Raw genomic sequence first — 15,081 nt, forward strand, 5'->3', positions numbered from 1 at the left:
TTTTACAATAGACCAATATAAATCTTTTATTCATCAACTGAGCTGGCAAGAGAACAGTTGTGACAATGTGACATCTTCCAATAGCACATAAAAATGGAATCCGACGCCAACACACACTGGGCGGCTTTTGAGCTGAAAGCAGCTCAAACAAAACAGAGCTGCTCTCAGCTCAAAATTGCCCAGTGTGTATGGGGCCCTAACTGTATTGAAGTGACACTTAGCCCAGTTTTACCACTTTAAAATGCAACTTCCGTAAACAGCTCTGCAAAAACATAAAAAGGCGATAGATAAAATCTTTTGTACAGACGGCAATATGCTATGGCATTTATTTTGCGAATACCTAAAATAAGTTAGTTAACATTTAACTGTTTAAGGCACTTTTAAAAATAGATAGTTTATACATATTATTAACCTTGGTATAAAACGTATTAAAAGTTATTATACACAACTTGACCGTGAAACAGGTTAATATAAAGCTAATGAGGAATAATAATCAAGGCTGAAAGGCAATATTGTTGTACAAAGATCCCCATTGGCAGCATGTACAGTTTGTTATTGCGGTTCATCATGTGACCTTTTCAGCAGCCTTGTGGCAGGAATGTGTCCAGGCGGGTGCCATGCAGAATCCGCGCACGCGTGTCAGCGGCATGATCGCTGCGGCAGGGTAATTGATGGAATGTCAGCTTCTGTGCAGAGAAAGCAGAGCACAGTAGCATTAGGCCTAGAAATACTAAATGTTTTACAAAGTTGGAATATCTGAGGAGGATTAAACATTATTGATGAATTCCATTTGTACTCCTGGTTCATAGGATGTTGGTTATTCAATAATTATAATAAAAAAAAGTGGTACTTGTGTAATAGCAAGGCGCCAGCCTACGCTACATTTTCAGCGTAGGCTAAGCTACGTTGTCAGCATAGCCCAACGGCTGCCTAGCGTAGTGTCCCCGAAGTTGTCACCGTACTGTCCCTGGCAAGCCTACAGAGCGCCTCACACCCCCACTATCCATGTCGGTGTGGAGTTTATTTTATAAAACGTGGCGAGCCACCAAGCCCCGCGAGGGGACGGCGATTACTTTACATGTATTCTGGCATATTCCCGAAGTATGGCGAGCCCTGCGAGGGGACACAGAATACATGTAAAGTAATCACCGTCCCCTCGCGGGGCTTGGTGGCTCGCCACGTTTTATAAAATAAACTCCACACCGACATGGATAGTGGGGGTATGAACAGGTTGTCCGGCTTCACACTGTAGGTGCAGGCAGCTCCTGACGAAGTCCTTGGTGATGAAACATGGTGAGGTGTGGTTTCCAGTAGTGACGCTGAGAGCTGTCTTTTGATCCGTCCAGCCCGAGGAGCTGCCTGCGCCTAGAGTGTGAAGCCGATCATACATACATACATACATACATGTTTGGCCGCATGGGATCCGCTGTATAAACTGCTGTGGTGATTTTTGCTAAATTTATCATTTTAAACCCCATGTGTACGTGAGCTTTTATTACTAGTAAAGTTTGTTTTACACATTTGTAGCAATTTGAGCACTTTTTGTACGATTGATCGCCGTAATCACATGAAAAATGCCCAAATTGCACATAAATCATCCAATCGATTTGATTTTAGCTGTACTCAAAAGGTAGTTTCTGATGGTCAGGTCATTTTAACAACCCAAAATTTGTATTCCTGAGCCTCTGGAAGACCAGGTGGGTTCGACCTTTTAAAGCGAATTGCACACATGGTATTTTGTAAAAACATAAATCATGTAAAGATGTGTGGGATTGGGACATGCATTATTCCCAGTGTTTTTATGGCCAAATCCCACCATTCTACATAGACCAATGTCAGCCTCTAGCTGGCTACCAAAAGCCATGTTCTCATGAAGTACTTCCTGGTTGAGACCTGATCACCTGATCATTAAGGTTTTTTTGTAGTCAATTTAAATATACACGGACACCGCGTTGTGGTCACCAGGACGCAATAATGGAACGTTTACAATCATGGGTTCACTTTTGGCGCTAACCTATTGTTTATGATTACATGAACCACAATGAGTGCAAGGAATATTGAGCAATGTCAGGACTGAAACCTGTCAGACAGAGCACTTACTTACCAGTTACCCTGTGATTTAGAAACACGACCTTTAGACTTTGACGACGATCGCGGCCAACTACTTTTGGAGACATCTGGGGACCCCTCCCGACCCTCTAAACGCTGCGTCAGGGCCAGCTTTTGCTGAATCGCCATCCGCAGCAAGGCATTCAATGTTTTCTTCTCGTCCTCCGCTACAACAAGCTGCCGTTGCATCTCCTCCAACTGGTTCACATACTGATCACATCTACAGAGAGACATAAGTGACGGACATGAGCAATGTGACAGAAATAGGTATCCGTGTCCCTTGTAGACAACGGCTTTAAAAAAACAAAACTGTCCTGTACAGCAGTGGTTCTCAAGCTCGGTCCTCAAGTAAAAAACGTGCACTGTTGGGGGTCCTTGAGAACTACCGATGTACAGTAATACATGAAGTCAGACCTCCCACAGACTCGTCACTATAGTGACGTCAACGCTCAAGCCATTTATTACCACACATGGATTCCTGCCTCACTTGCTATAGAGGATTCGATTTCTTGGGAATTGTCCAATAGTGGCTAGCCCTTTAAATATTACAATACAAACTCTTATGCCTGGTACACACCAGAACGATGCAGATCGTAAGACGATCGGCTCACGATCTGTTAGAGCACATGATCTGAATCCGATCTCGACCGGTACACAGCTGAATGGTTGTTTCCAGATCCTACCTGCTGCAGGTAGGATCTGTGAAATTACCCATGGGGCCGTGCATCGGAATCGGATCTGAAATGCACCAAAACATGCCCAATTTACATACAATCTCGACCAATTGTATCTAAATTCGGGGGTTTGGAGGCAAAATCATTCGGGTGTGTACCCTACATTAAGCTTTGTATAAAGTGTTGTCCTCAAGGCACCGTATCAGTCCAGGTTTAGGATAATTATGGCAGATAACATGATTAAATCATATGGACTGATATCTTAACAAAGGCATCTGTGCCCATGCATGCTTATTCAAATCTGGACAGCCAAGGTGCCCGGATGATAGAGTTTGGGAATTTCTGCTATAAATGAAAAAAAATAAAACGCGATCTAGTATTTCCTATTATTCATGCACTTACCCAATATACGGTTGATAATATTTAATACTGGGAGTGCAGCCGAATGACGTAATAGGGGTAGGGAATTAAATTACCTTTGATAAATTACCATGGCTAGTTGATCCCTGAGAATGCTAGCATTACCAGGGATTTTTATTCATCTGCCCGGAGGCAGGAAAAACAAAATCTTTAATAAATGGAAGATTTCTTTACAGCTGTGATCGTCAAGACACCACATAGATTTTACTTTTAATTAGTCCCCCCCCCCCCCCCCCCCCCGGGAAAAATAATAATCAATTAATTGAATTACCTGGTGGGAATTCTAGTAAAAAGCAATCTTTTCTTTCCACACAGGTCTCATTAACAAAAGAGAGGAAGCGTGTGCCACCTCAAGAAAAGGACAAGGGCTAGTTCCGGTTGATAGATCTAGAGTGTCTAGACAGACGGTCATTATGTTGACCTTTTTCATCTGTCAAACAATCGTGGTCAACATACTGCTGGTCTATCTAGACACGGTCTAATAATCCACACCTTATTGACCGGTACAGCTAAAAATCAATGTACAATGTCCTGTAGTCAGGTAAATCCAGATCGCCTGTAGGTCATACTCTACCTGCTGGCAAACATTGAGCGCATTGATGAAAAAGTAGCAGCATCCTCTTTTAGGGCTTTCAACTCGTGTCTCAGCTTCATCATAGTTTCAGAAACTAGGGCCTTCTCATTCTCATACTTGCTCTTCAGGTTCGACATGGCCACCTCAGCTGTCTGAGCAGAGATAAGTCAAGGACAAATTAGAATGTCAATATCAGCAAGACTAGACCTTAAACCTCAACCATTAGAACAGGAAATATTTTACCCGCACAGCCAGTCACAAAAGAGGACAATCTGGTTTAGCTCAGTTCCATAGCAGTTGGCTTTACCGGTCTGTTTAAAGCTGGTGACACATGAGCTCTTATGAAGAGGTAATTCTACATCAATCCTGCAGTCACACCAAACACAGTCAACAGGTAGACAAAGTGGTGCGAGGCACATGGCGTGAAGCATGGTAGCAAAGGGAGCCATGTGAGGGAAAGCGCTCCACTACTTCAGGGTCCATGTGCTTAGGTGTCAATATGGACACCAAAAATACCCTGAAAAACGATTGTTGACCTATTTATGTGTCGCTCATTTCCATTTCAACCTTGTGTCCTACACAAGGCCAAACTTAAGCCATTTCCAAAGAAGTAAAAAAAAAAGGTATTATATAAACCAGGGGTTCTCCAGGCCTGAAGTGCCACCATGTTCTGTGGAGGTCTTTTATATGCACAGGAAAGTTACTCTGTTGCAGAGTCAGTAATTGTCCCACCAACAGAAGTCCTTAAAACAGGACCTGTTGGGAAAACTCGCAGGTGGGGAGGTGCAAGCCACTAGCATCAACTATGGAAGCATTTCACTTTTATAGACCCGACCAGCATCTAACCAAGTGGACAGTGTGTGAGGAAACGGGAGCATCCGGAGTAAACCCACACAGGCAGGGGGAGAATATACAAACTCCACACACAGTTAGGGACATGGTGGGAGTCAAACCCATGACCTCAGTGCTGTGAGGCAGTAATGCTAATCAATCATCACACTGTCCGTGAACCAACCTCCATATCCCCCCCCCGACCCTTTTTTCTTCCTTTAGCCAAAGTAAAGCCCCATACACACTACATGATATTACAAATGTTTTTCCTTCTGAGAGATAGTTTTAAATATTGCTCAGTGCTTCTAAATATAGTTTTGGATGCGCGATTCCGCGGGTCGTTAATGGGAGCGCCTAGTTAACGAGAGCTTTGCTGCACAATCCCACCGTTCCCTTGTCAAGTGTGTAATGCCCTTACTAACACTGTGCCAGGTCCTTGCCACCACCAAATTCGCTGTAGCCAGCTTAACACCTGATACTTCACTCCCCCCTTTCATTTTAGTAATGTTGAAACTCTGAAAATAGTTTTGTTTCCACCTTTAAATGATATAAACTAACTTTTATAACCTCATACTGCTATTCCAGAAAACACAAAAAATTCCAAAGGTTATTGGTAGCTGGTGTAGGTGTTTTTCCCGCGACATTAGGACAACGTTGCCCAGTCATCTATAAAAACCCCCAGGGAGGCCGTCAGTTATATGTTGGATGTGCAGCAGATCCGATCTCTGACTCGGATACTCATGGGACTGTGAATCGGATGTCAAACGCATGCAATTTGACCATTTTTCACCAGATTCTGATGGATAAGGCTGGGAAAAAAAAAAAGTGTCTAAATTGCACTAGTGTATGGCCATCTTAGCACCCATCTAAAGTACAGTTCTGGGGCACATCAGTTTACCATATAAGAACCGTGGTTACTAAGGGGTGCGTAATAATTCATTATAATCCGAATAGGAACAGCATGTCACAGCACTGTAAAGACTGGTGTAGGAGACTATGGAAAGTGGTTCACTCATCCGGGCGGAAGCGGTCATCTATTAGAATGAACTTAGGTCTACAGTCATTAGGTCGACCCCACTAGGTCGACCTGACTTAAGGCCGACATGGGCCAAGGTCGACATGACTTAAGGTCGAAATGAGGAAGGTCGACTGGTCATAAGGTCAACATGGGTTTTTCACTGTTTTTTGAGCCGACATGTGCCGACAGGCGGTATTTCATGCCCTACCATCCACTAGGGCGTGGTGGGAGAATAAAATAGTGTGCCGAGCGCAGCGAGGCACCGTGCCCGAAGCATTGCGAGCGATGCGAGGGTCCGATTATCATTGCCAACTGTGTCCATGTCGACTGTCGACATTCGGATAAAAAAACAGTGAAAAACCCATGTCGACCTTATGACCAGTCGACCTTCCTCATGTCGACCTTTATGCAAATTCGACCTTAAGTCATGTCGACCTTGGCCCATGTCGACCTTAAGTCAGGTCGACCTTCCTGCCAGTCGACCTAGTGGGCTCGACCTAATGACTGTAGACCTAAGTTCATTCTGACAGATGTACCGATTCCATCCGGGCAATGATGCGGGAGTGCACATCAGTGCCCACCCATACACCCTTTCTGTTACAAGCTAAAAAAAAAAAAAAATCCCTTATTTTTTTTATACGACTTAAGTTATAAGTTGCCATTGAATTTAATGCTACAACCTCAGAGTAAAATCAGTTACCAATAGCCATTTAAATGACAGGGAACCTAGTAATGGGTAATTCTATACTGGTATAATTATTAGCTCAGCCTATTTTCCATTTCCGTATAATATGAATACACAGCAACACTGCAGACAAGTTTATTATGGTGACAAAGCCACCTAGGATACAGAGGGCCTTAAAAATCACGAAGAAAGTGTCCAGTGATTTTACAGCATTCATTATAGCATCCTCTGCAGTTCCTCTTTCCTACCAGGGGTGTCACCCTCTGCTCACTATAATGTCATTACTCCATAACCCTTATGGGCGGTATTCAATGAGATGAATCGTTTGTCACAGCGATTCTGTTTTTTCATTCGCCTGCCAATCGCCGGTTTTTTGCTGTCAATCGCCATGCATGGGGATTCGTGGGGAGTCGCCGAGTCACCCTATTCAACGTGGCTGAGAATCGCCGGCCCTAACGGCGATTCTCAGCCAACCCTGCGTTTCCCAAAGCAGCGTCAGTAATGTCGTCAGTGTTTAAAAAAAAGCAGTGAAATGCAATAGAAATGCAAATTACCCTGAATAAACGCATTCCAATACAGCAGACGCCAAAATCGGGGTAATCTGCACAAAGGGCAAACGAAGGAGTGAGGTGGGGAGGAGAATCATGGGTAAGTGAGGTGCACCATGGGTAAGAACAGTGCTTTGTGGGAGAAAAAAAAAATACCTCAAAAAATTAAATATATATTTGTATAGCACTTCTACGACCATCACATCACACAAGGGCAGCAAATAATAATACATTACACTTGCACAGTTAAATAGAACACTTAAAACCAATTATTTGACATGTTCCTATCAAAGTTCACCAGAAAAAAATGACGAGGGACACTCGGTGAGGAACGGCGATATGTAACAAGAAAAAGGAATCGCCAACTTCACATTGAATACACTTTTGGCGATTCCCCTTGACTACCGTCGATTCCCCATGCAAAATCCTATAGACTAAAAACGGCGATTTTTAGAGAATTACATTTGGCGATTGGTGCTTCATTCACCGGTCCTCAACGGCGATTATAGGTCATTGAATAGGGTGATTCGCTTATACAGCTCATAAAATCGCCGGCACACATGAAAAAAACACAGAATCGCCATAAAACTTGGCGATTCTGGCTCATTGAATACCGCCCTCTGTCTAATCCTTAAGCCAACTGCCATTAGTACCCCCATTTTCACTCCATACATCCAGGACATCTCAGGGGGTAGATTATAGTTATAACAGTTTTGCCGCTATAACAGTTTCTGCTTCGCCTCATTAGCGAGGTGAAGCAGGAGGGGACACCGACAAGATGTATCAACATCTTGCCAGCCGAAGCGGGGGGAGGCGCTAACTCCCCCCCTCTGGTGATGTCCCCTCCTGGAGACAGCGCATCAGTTAATACTGATGCGCTGTCTCCTCCCCCCCCAGCCGGCGCACTGCGCAGGATCTCGCTACTCACGCGGGATCCCCAGCGCAGCTCAGAGCCAGCAGTAGGGACAGCGCTGTCCCTGCTGTGGGCATAGGGCGTCACCGCCTGAAGCTGTCGATAGCTGCAGGCGGCGGAACAGCCAGTGATGCGGACCGTTCATAAAATTAGGCAGGTGCGCACTACGAAATATCGTAGCTGCACTAGGCCTCCTGCCCCACACCACCGCACGCTAGACACCCGCTCAACGAGTGTCAGATCAGGGAAAGCGCTATCCCCTGCCACAACGCACAGGGATAGCGCATATTCCCCTGATCGACAGGTCATAAATCTACCCCTCAGTCCTGCCACCTCCTCCTTTGCATGATGGCCAATTACACAGTAAGTACTGCCTCTAGTACATAAAATCATCACCTGCTTGGACGGTATACGGTAATTAGGTCAACAAGAAGAAAGTCAGTTATTAGGTTGACCACTAAAGAAAGACATGCAAAAATGTTGACAGGGCCATTAGGTCAACATGGGGTTTTTCACTTTTCTTTTTTTGAGCTGACAGGCGGTATTTCATGCCCTACCATTCACTAGGGCATGGAGGGAGAATAAAACTGCCTGAAGAAAGGAGAGCGCAGTCATGTTGAACTAATGACTGTTGACCTTCCTCTTGTCGACCCTATGACCAATACCAGCTTGAACTATTCCAAACTCCTCTTTGTTGGCCTTTTCCCATCACAAATCCATATGGATTGCAACTCCCATCGCTGCTTGTCTGCGGAACCTATGTAAATTTCTTCACTGACCCACTTTCATTCTAATATACCAAACCCCCTACTACAGATCATTGCCTCTGTATTGTCCATTTATCATTATCAGAGGTGTCACAATGTTCTTCCAGTCACCAGTTTTGTGTTCTAACCTCTCACATGGCCTGTACCCAAGGTCCATTCATAGCACCTTCTATGCAGAAGTTTTGCTTAATTATATGTCAAGTAGAACATAGAAGTAGAACAGGTCTTCGCTACTTTAATTGACGGGGGTTTCTTTATTAAGCGTCATGTCATTTAGAGGTACTTATGTAATATCTGGGCTCCTGTTTTTCTTATGAGACCGCGTCCGCTCGCCACGCTTCGGGCACGGTGGCTCGCTGCGCTCGCCACACTATATAAAATCAACTCCATGCGTAGTTGGATAGTAGGGGTATGAAAAAAATGGGGTGCATTTAACATGGGAGCCCAGATAATACATAAGTACCCATTTAGATGTTGACTGGCACTGAAGAATTTGCCATACAAATGACAACTGGGAAAATAACCCACTGATCCTAGAACAGAGTTAAGAGCACAACAATGTTGGAAGGGAAAAAGCAGCACATCATGTAAATCTACATCAGTAAATTTAAAATGGGATGGATCTGCAAATACAAGGGAAAGAGGCAGGGTGTAACGCGACCAAAAGGAGCCGGGTGCACTGCTTATTTTATGCTAATTTTCCAATTCAGCAGTCGCAAAACTGTATGGGAATCTGGCGAGTGTAATATAGTATAACTTTGTCAGCTGAATTTGTACAGTTTTGGGTTTATGGAATTAAATAAATACTGTGTTCCCCAAAGATGAGCTTCCAGCTGGTGAGTTTAAATGGCTCCCGGTCCTGTCCGAGACGTTTGCCTGCATTCTAAGTACAACTTAAATTATAGTACTTCTAAAAGAAGAAGCAGAGCTTTCCCTATGGCAGGGTTTTAAAACCATGTTCCTCAACACACTCCAGTCCAGGTTCCAAAAGGACAGCCATACTTTTTGAGCAGAGGCAACTTAATTAGTACTTCAGTTAATTTGATTTAAAAACAGTCTGTCCTCAAGGGTGAATATTCTTAAAGCCTGGACTGTTAAGGTCCGTACACTGTGATATTTTGAATATTGCTCATTTTGGCTTTATTGATCACAATATTGGCCAGCGTGTACCCATCGAGCGATGAATGATGCACGCTCCTGCAGGTTCGGTTTCTGACGTCTGTACATGCAGCTTAGTTTTGACTAGGTCGTCCACAAAAAGCTGAATATACTAGACCAGTGGTTCCCAACCCTGGTCCTCAAGTACCCCCAACAGTGCACATTTTCCAAGTCTCCACACAGAAATCACAGGTGAGATAATTAGCTCCACCTGTGATCTTTTCAAAAGTGCCTGAATGAGTGCACCTGCTGTGTGACCTGGAAAACAGGGATTTTGTACTTACCGTAAATCCTTTTCTCCGAGTCCACAGGTGTCACTGGAGTTACACTGGGGAATAGAAGGCGACCACAGGGAGCATGGGCACTTTAAAATAATTAATCAGTGTGACCAACTCCTCCCCTTCTACTTCCCCTCCCAGGCAGTCATAAAGATCGTGCCCGAAAGGGAGCAGAAAGATATAACACACATCCGAGAGGAGGTTCATCACAACATAACATCATTCAATACGTATAGTAGAAAAAGAATATATATATATATGAAAAAACAAACACACACACACACAGAGTCAAACCAGACGAGACAGGTGTGTAATAACCATGTTTAAATAACCCTGACAAGGGAAAACTCCAGAGGTTACCCAATAGGAACCTAACACTGAACGTAACAGGTGGAGAACAGCGCTGAGGTGGGCGTCCAGTGACACCTGTGGACTCGGAGAAAAGGATTTACGGTAAGTACAAAATCCCTGTTTCTCCTTCATCCACTAGGTGTCACTGGAGTTACACTGGGGACGTCCCAGAGCTTTCAACCCGGGTGGGTGAGCGCTGAGAACCCCGTAAAACAGAGCGGCCAAACTGAGAAGCTGGTGCCGCAAAGGTATCAAACCTATAAAAGCACACAAAGGTGTGCCGACCTGACCATGTCGCAGCACGACAGAGCTGTTGCAAGGAGACCCCACGGGCAGCCGCCCATGAAGGACCCACCGATCTGGTGGAGTGCGCACCTATGTTAGTAGGAGGCGTCTGAGCCTCAGCAAGGTATGCCTGACGAATTGTCAGACGGATCCATCTGGCCAGCGTTTGCTTTGAAGCTGGCCATCCACGACGCACTGGGTCGTAGGTAACAAACAAGACATCCGTCTTGCGAAGAGAGGCCGTGCGAGAGACATAAATCCGCAGGGCCCTCACCACATCCAAGGACCTATCCTCAGGTGAAGACTCTGTGAATGCTGGAACCACTATGGGTTGGTTCACGTGGAACGCTGAGACCACCTTTGGAAGGAAGGAGAGACTGGTACGGAGCTCTGCTCTGTCCGGGTGAAACTGGAGGAACGGTGAGCGACAAGAAAGCGCCCCCAGTTCCGAAACGCGCCTGGCCGAGGCCAGAGCCAAAAGAAGAACCACCTTCCAAGTGAGATATCGAAGATCCACCTCTTCTAACGGCTCAAATATCGATGACCTCAAATATCTGAGGACCAACTCTAGGTCCCAGGGAGCCGTAGGCGGACGAATAGGGGGCTGAAGCCTCAGCACCCCCTGGAAAAAAGTGTGGACTTCCGGAATAAGAGCTATACGTTTCTGGAAAAAAAACTGAAAGTGCTGAAACCTGCACCTTAAGTGTATTCAGTCTAAGTCCAGAGTTTAACCCCTCCTGTAAAAACAGGAGCAACCGAGCCTTCTTGAACAGAGTAGAGGACACTCTGCGTCTTTCGCACCACGCCACATAGGATCTCCAAATACGATGATAGTGTCTGGAGGTGACTTCCTTCCTGGCCCTCATCATTGTAGGTATCACCGCCCTAGGGATACCTGCATGTCTCAAGATGGACCTCTCAACAGCCACGCCGTCAAATGTAGACGTCCTAAATCTGGGTAGATGAAGGGACCCTGACTGAGGAGGTCCTCTTGAAGAGGTAGCGGCCACGGCTCGTCGATTAGAAGATCCGTCAGGTTGGTGTACCACGAGCGCCGGGGCCAATCCGGCGCTATCAGAAGCGCTGTTACCCCCTCCCTGCGAATGCGCTGTAATACCCGAGGTATCAGCGGAAAGGGAGGAAAGAGGTAAACGAACTGGAACGGCCAAGGGGCGACCAGAGCGTCCACCCCTGCGGCCTGAGGATCCCGAGTCCGCGCGAAGTATGTTGGGAGCTGGAAGTTGTGGCGGGACGCCATCAGATCCGCCTGCGGACACCCCCAACGATGTATTAGGGACTGAAATACCTGAGGGTTGAGGCACCACTCCCCCTGGTGGGCATGTTGCCGACTTAGAAAGTCGGCCTCCCAATTGTCTACTCCGGGGATGAACACCGCTGACAAGGCCTGAGCCCAGAGGATGATCCTGCTTACTTCCTTCATCGCCGCCTTGCTCCTGAACTCTGATTGCTCTGCTCCGCAGCAGGTGTCCCGCCTGCAGAAGAGCATAGTAGACTGCTCTGAGTTCCAGCACATTGATGGAGAGTAAGCTCTCCTGCCTCGTCCATAAACCCTGGAACTGGTGTTCCAGCGTTACCGCCCCCCAGCCTCGAAGGCTGGCGTCTGTGGTGAGGAGAGTCCACTCCCATATGCCGAACCTCCTGCCCCTTTGCAGGTTTTCGGAGTTGAGCCACCACAGCAGAGACAGATGGGCTCGGGGAGACAGGGTCACCCTCTGCTGAAGATGCAGGTGAGACCCTGACCACTGGTGAAGGAGAGACAACTGGAATTGGCGCGAGTGGAAGCGGCCATATTGTACCGCCTCGAAGGAGGACACCATCTTCCCCAAGAGTCTGGTACAAAGGTGCACCGTTACCTGTGGCCGTTGCAAGACCGACCTGACCAGGACCTGCAGGGACTGAACTTTGTCAGGCGGTAGAAAAACCTTCATCTGCTGGGTGTCCAGAATCATCCCCAAAAAGAGAAGACGTTGGGACGGCTGTAGCTGAGACTTTGCAAAGTTCAGAATCCACCCATGACTGATGAGTCTCTTGGGTGAGTCGTATGTTGGACAACAGGGCCTCCCTCGAACGATTCTTCAGAAGAAGATCGTCCAAGTAGGGGATGATGGTAATCCCCTGTGCCCTGAGGACCTCCATCATCACCGCCATCACCTTGGTGAAGACCCTGGGGGCCGATGAGAGACCGAACGGCAGGGCCTGGAACTGCCAGTGTTGTTCCTGTATAGCGAACCGGAGGAAGGCCTGGTGAGGAGGCCAGATGGGGATGTGCAGGTATGCGTCCCTGATATCCAAGGATACCAGGAACTCTCCCTGTTCCAGTCCCTGAATCACCGACTGCAGGGACTCCATCTTGAATTTGACCGCTTGTAGAAACGGATTCAAATCCTTTAGATTTAGTATAGGCCTTACTGAGCCATCCGGCTTCGGCACAAGGAACAGACTGGAGTAGTATCCCTGAGTACGCTGATCCTCGGGTACTGGTATCACAACTCCCGTTGTCCGCAGCTTGTTGATTGCTGACAACAGAAGTTGCGCCTTGTCTCCTGAGACTGGGAGACCGGTCTTGAAAAACCTGTTTGGAGGGACTAACCTGAAATGGATTTTGTAACCCTGGGTCACCAGATCCCTTACCCACGAGTCCTGACAAGACTGCAGCCAGATGTGACAGAAGGACAGCAGTCGGGCCCCGACTCTGGGATCCCCCAGATGAGACCGTGGACAGTCATGCGGCTGGCTTGGAGGACTTGGGCTCCTGGACAGCTGCCGAGGCGCCTCTGCCTCGTCCTCTGGAGCCTCTAGATGGAGCTCCGCCTCTGGAACGACCTCTGAATCTGGTCGTAGGCCGAAAGGAGGGCCTTTGAGGGGTCCTGCGTGTAGTTGGAGGAGCCGCTGAGGGAAGGAAGTGGGACTTACCCCCCGTTGCTTGGGAGATCCACTTGTCGAGCTCTGGCCCGAAAAGAACCTCCCCATTGAACGCCAGGGCCTCCACAGCACGCTTGGACTCTGCGTCAGCCTGCCATTGGCGTAACCAGAGAGCTCTGCGAGCTGATATAGATAAGGCCGAAACCTTGGCTGCAACCATGCAGACGTCAGAAGAGGCGTCTATTAAATAATTGGATGCCTACTGGATCTGTTCAGCCAGCTGAACAATAGAAGCAGGATCAGAGCCCTCACGGACCTCTGTTAGGATCTGAGAAGCCCATACCCCCATGGCTTTATTTACCCAGCACCCGACCTGGGCCGGACGCTGAATAATTCCAGCTGCTGAAAAAATGTTCTTAAGGGTTACCTCCAACTTACGGTCAGAAGTATCCTTAAGAGTGGTTGCACCTGGCACCGGGAGAACCGTCTTTTTGGACAGTCGTGAGACTGAAGAGTCCACTACTGGAGGAATCTCGACCCTCTTTCTACCCTCTGGTGGAAGAGGATAAGCAGCCAGAAACCTCTGAGGTACCTGGAATTTTTTATCAGGATGATTCCAAGCCTGCAATATATGTTCATCCAACTCCTCCGCTGGGGGGAAGGTGGGTGACTGCCTTTGTCTCTTTCCAAAGAAAGAAGGACGAGCAGGAATGTCTGTGTCATCTGACACCTTGCAGGCAACCTTTACCATATGTATAAGGTCCTCCAGACCTGGAGTGGCTGGGGCCGGCTCTTGCGTAACTAATGCCTGAGCCTCAGGTTCCACATCATCATCATAATTATCTGGAAGGGCAAATTCGCCCTCCTCCAGATCAGGCATATCATCATACTCCCCAGAATCCCCAGAGGGCTGTAATACCCTTTTCCTGAGTAAGGTAGGGGGATCTTGCCTAGAAGATGAAGCAATGGCGCCCTCTGCTGGTGTCAAGGCCTTTGTTAAGCTCTGCACAGCAGAAGTCAAGGAAGCCTGTTGAGTTCTGGAAGTCTCTCTGTCCTTTTGAGCTGCAGAGAGCTCGCAAGCTAAATGAGACATCACATCAGCTAATTGTGATGCCCAAACAGGGGTATGAACGGGGGACTCTGGAGCTGGGGGTAAAGCAGCGCATTTATCACATACAGAGTCTCCCTCCTTAGAAGGTGTAAATTTAACAGCACACTTCTTGCAAGTAACCCTCTTGGAGCTACCCCCTGCCATGGTTCAACAGAACACCCAGCAATCACCACACACTACCAGATGGATCACAGATAGTAGGTATAGGATAGGCAGCAATATATTATGCTGGAAGGGAGAGACAGTGAAAGTAAAAGAGCTGTCACAGAGCTTTGTACAGCGCTATGGCATATACCTAGGAGCGCTATAGCTCTAATTTTGAGACACAGCCCAAACTGTCTCCACCTAGCTCTAATCCCCACTGTAACTCACAGACCGGATAGAGCGTTCAGCAGGACGGTCACCAGGGGACAGGAATCGCCCAACTGCAGTCAGGATAGATCTGCAGCGCAACTGTGGAGCCTCCAGCAGCGTGT

At 47.1% G+C, this 15,081-nt stretch overlaps 1 protein-coding gene across 1 annotated transcript in view; it reads right to left on the reverse strand.

The window, feature by feature from the left end:
- The window catches only part of LOC146035431 (protein bicaudal D homolog 2-like), a 34,873-nt gene continuing 19,792 nt past the window's right edge, over positions 1-15,081 (reverse strand). The window contains exons 7-9 of the mRNA XM_083158867.1: positions 3,778-3,929; positions 2,105-2,329; positions 1-686 (exon numbers count right to left, since the gene is read on the reverse strand). Of these exons, the coding sequence (XP_083014993.1) occupies position 686; positions 2,105-2,329; positions 3,778-3,929 (378 nt within the window). The 3' untranslated portion in view covers positions 1-685. The remainder of the gene's footprint in view (positions 687-2,104; positions 2,330-3,777; positions 3,930-15,081) is intronic.

The sequence above is a fragment of the Crinia signifera genome, chromosome 9 (assembly GCF_055691185.1).
Source record: "Crinia signifera chromosome 9, ASM5569118v1, whole genome shotgun sequence".
Classification (NCBI taxonomy): domain Eukaryota; kingdom Metazoa; phylum Chordata; class Amphibia; order Anura; family Myobatrachidae; genus Crinia; species Crinia signifera.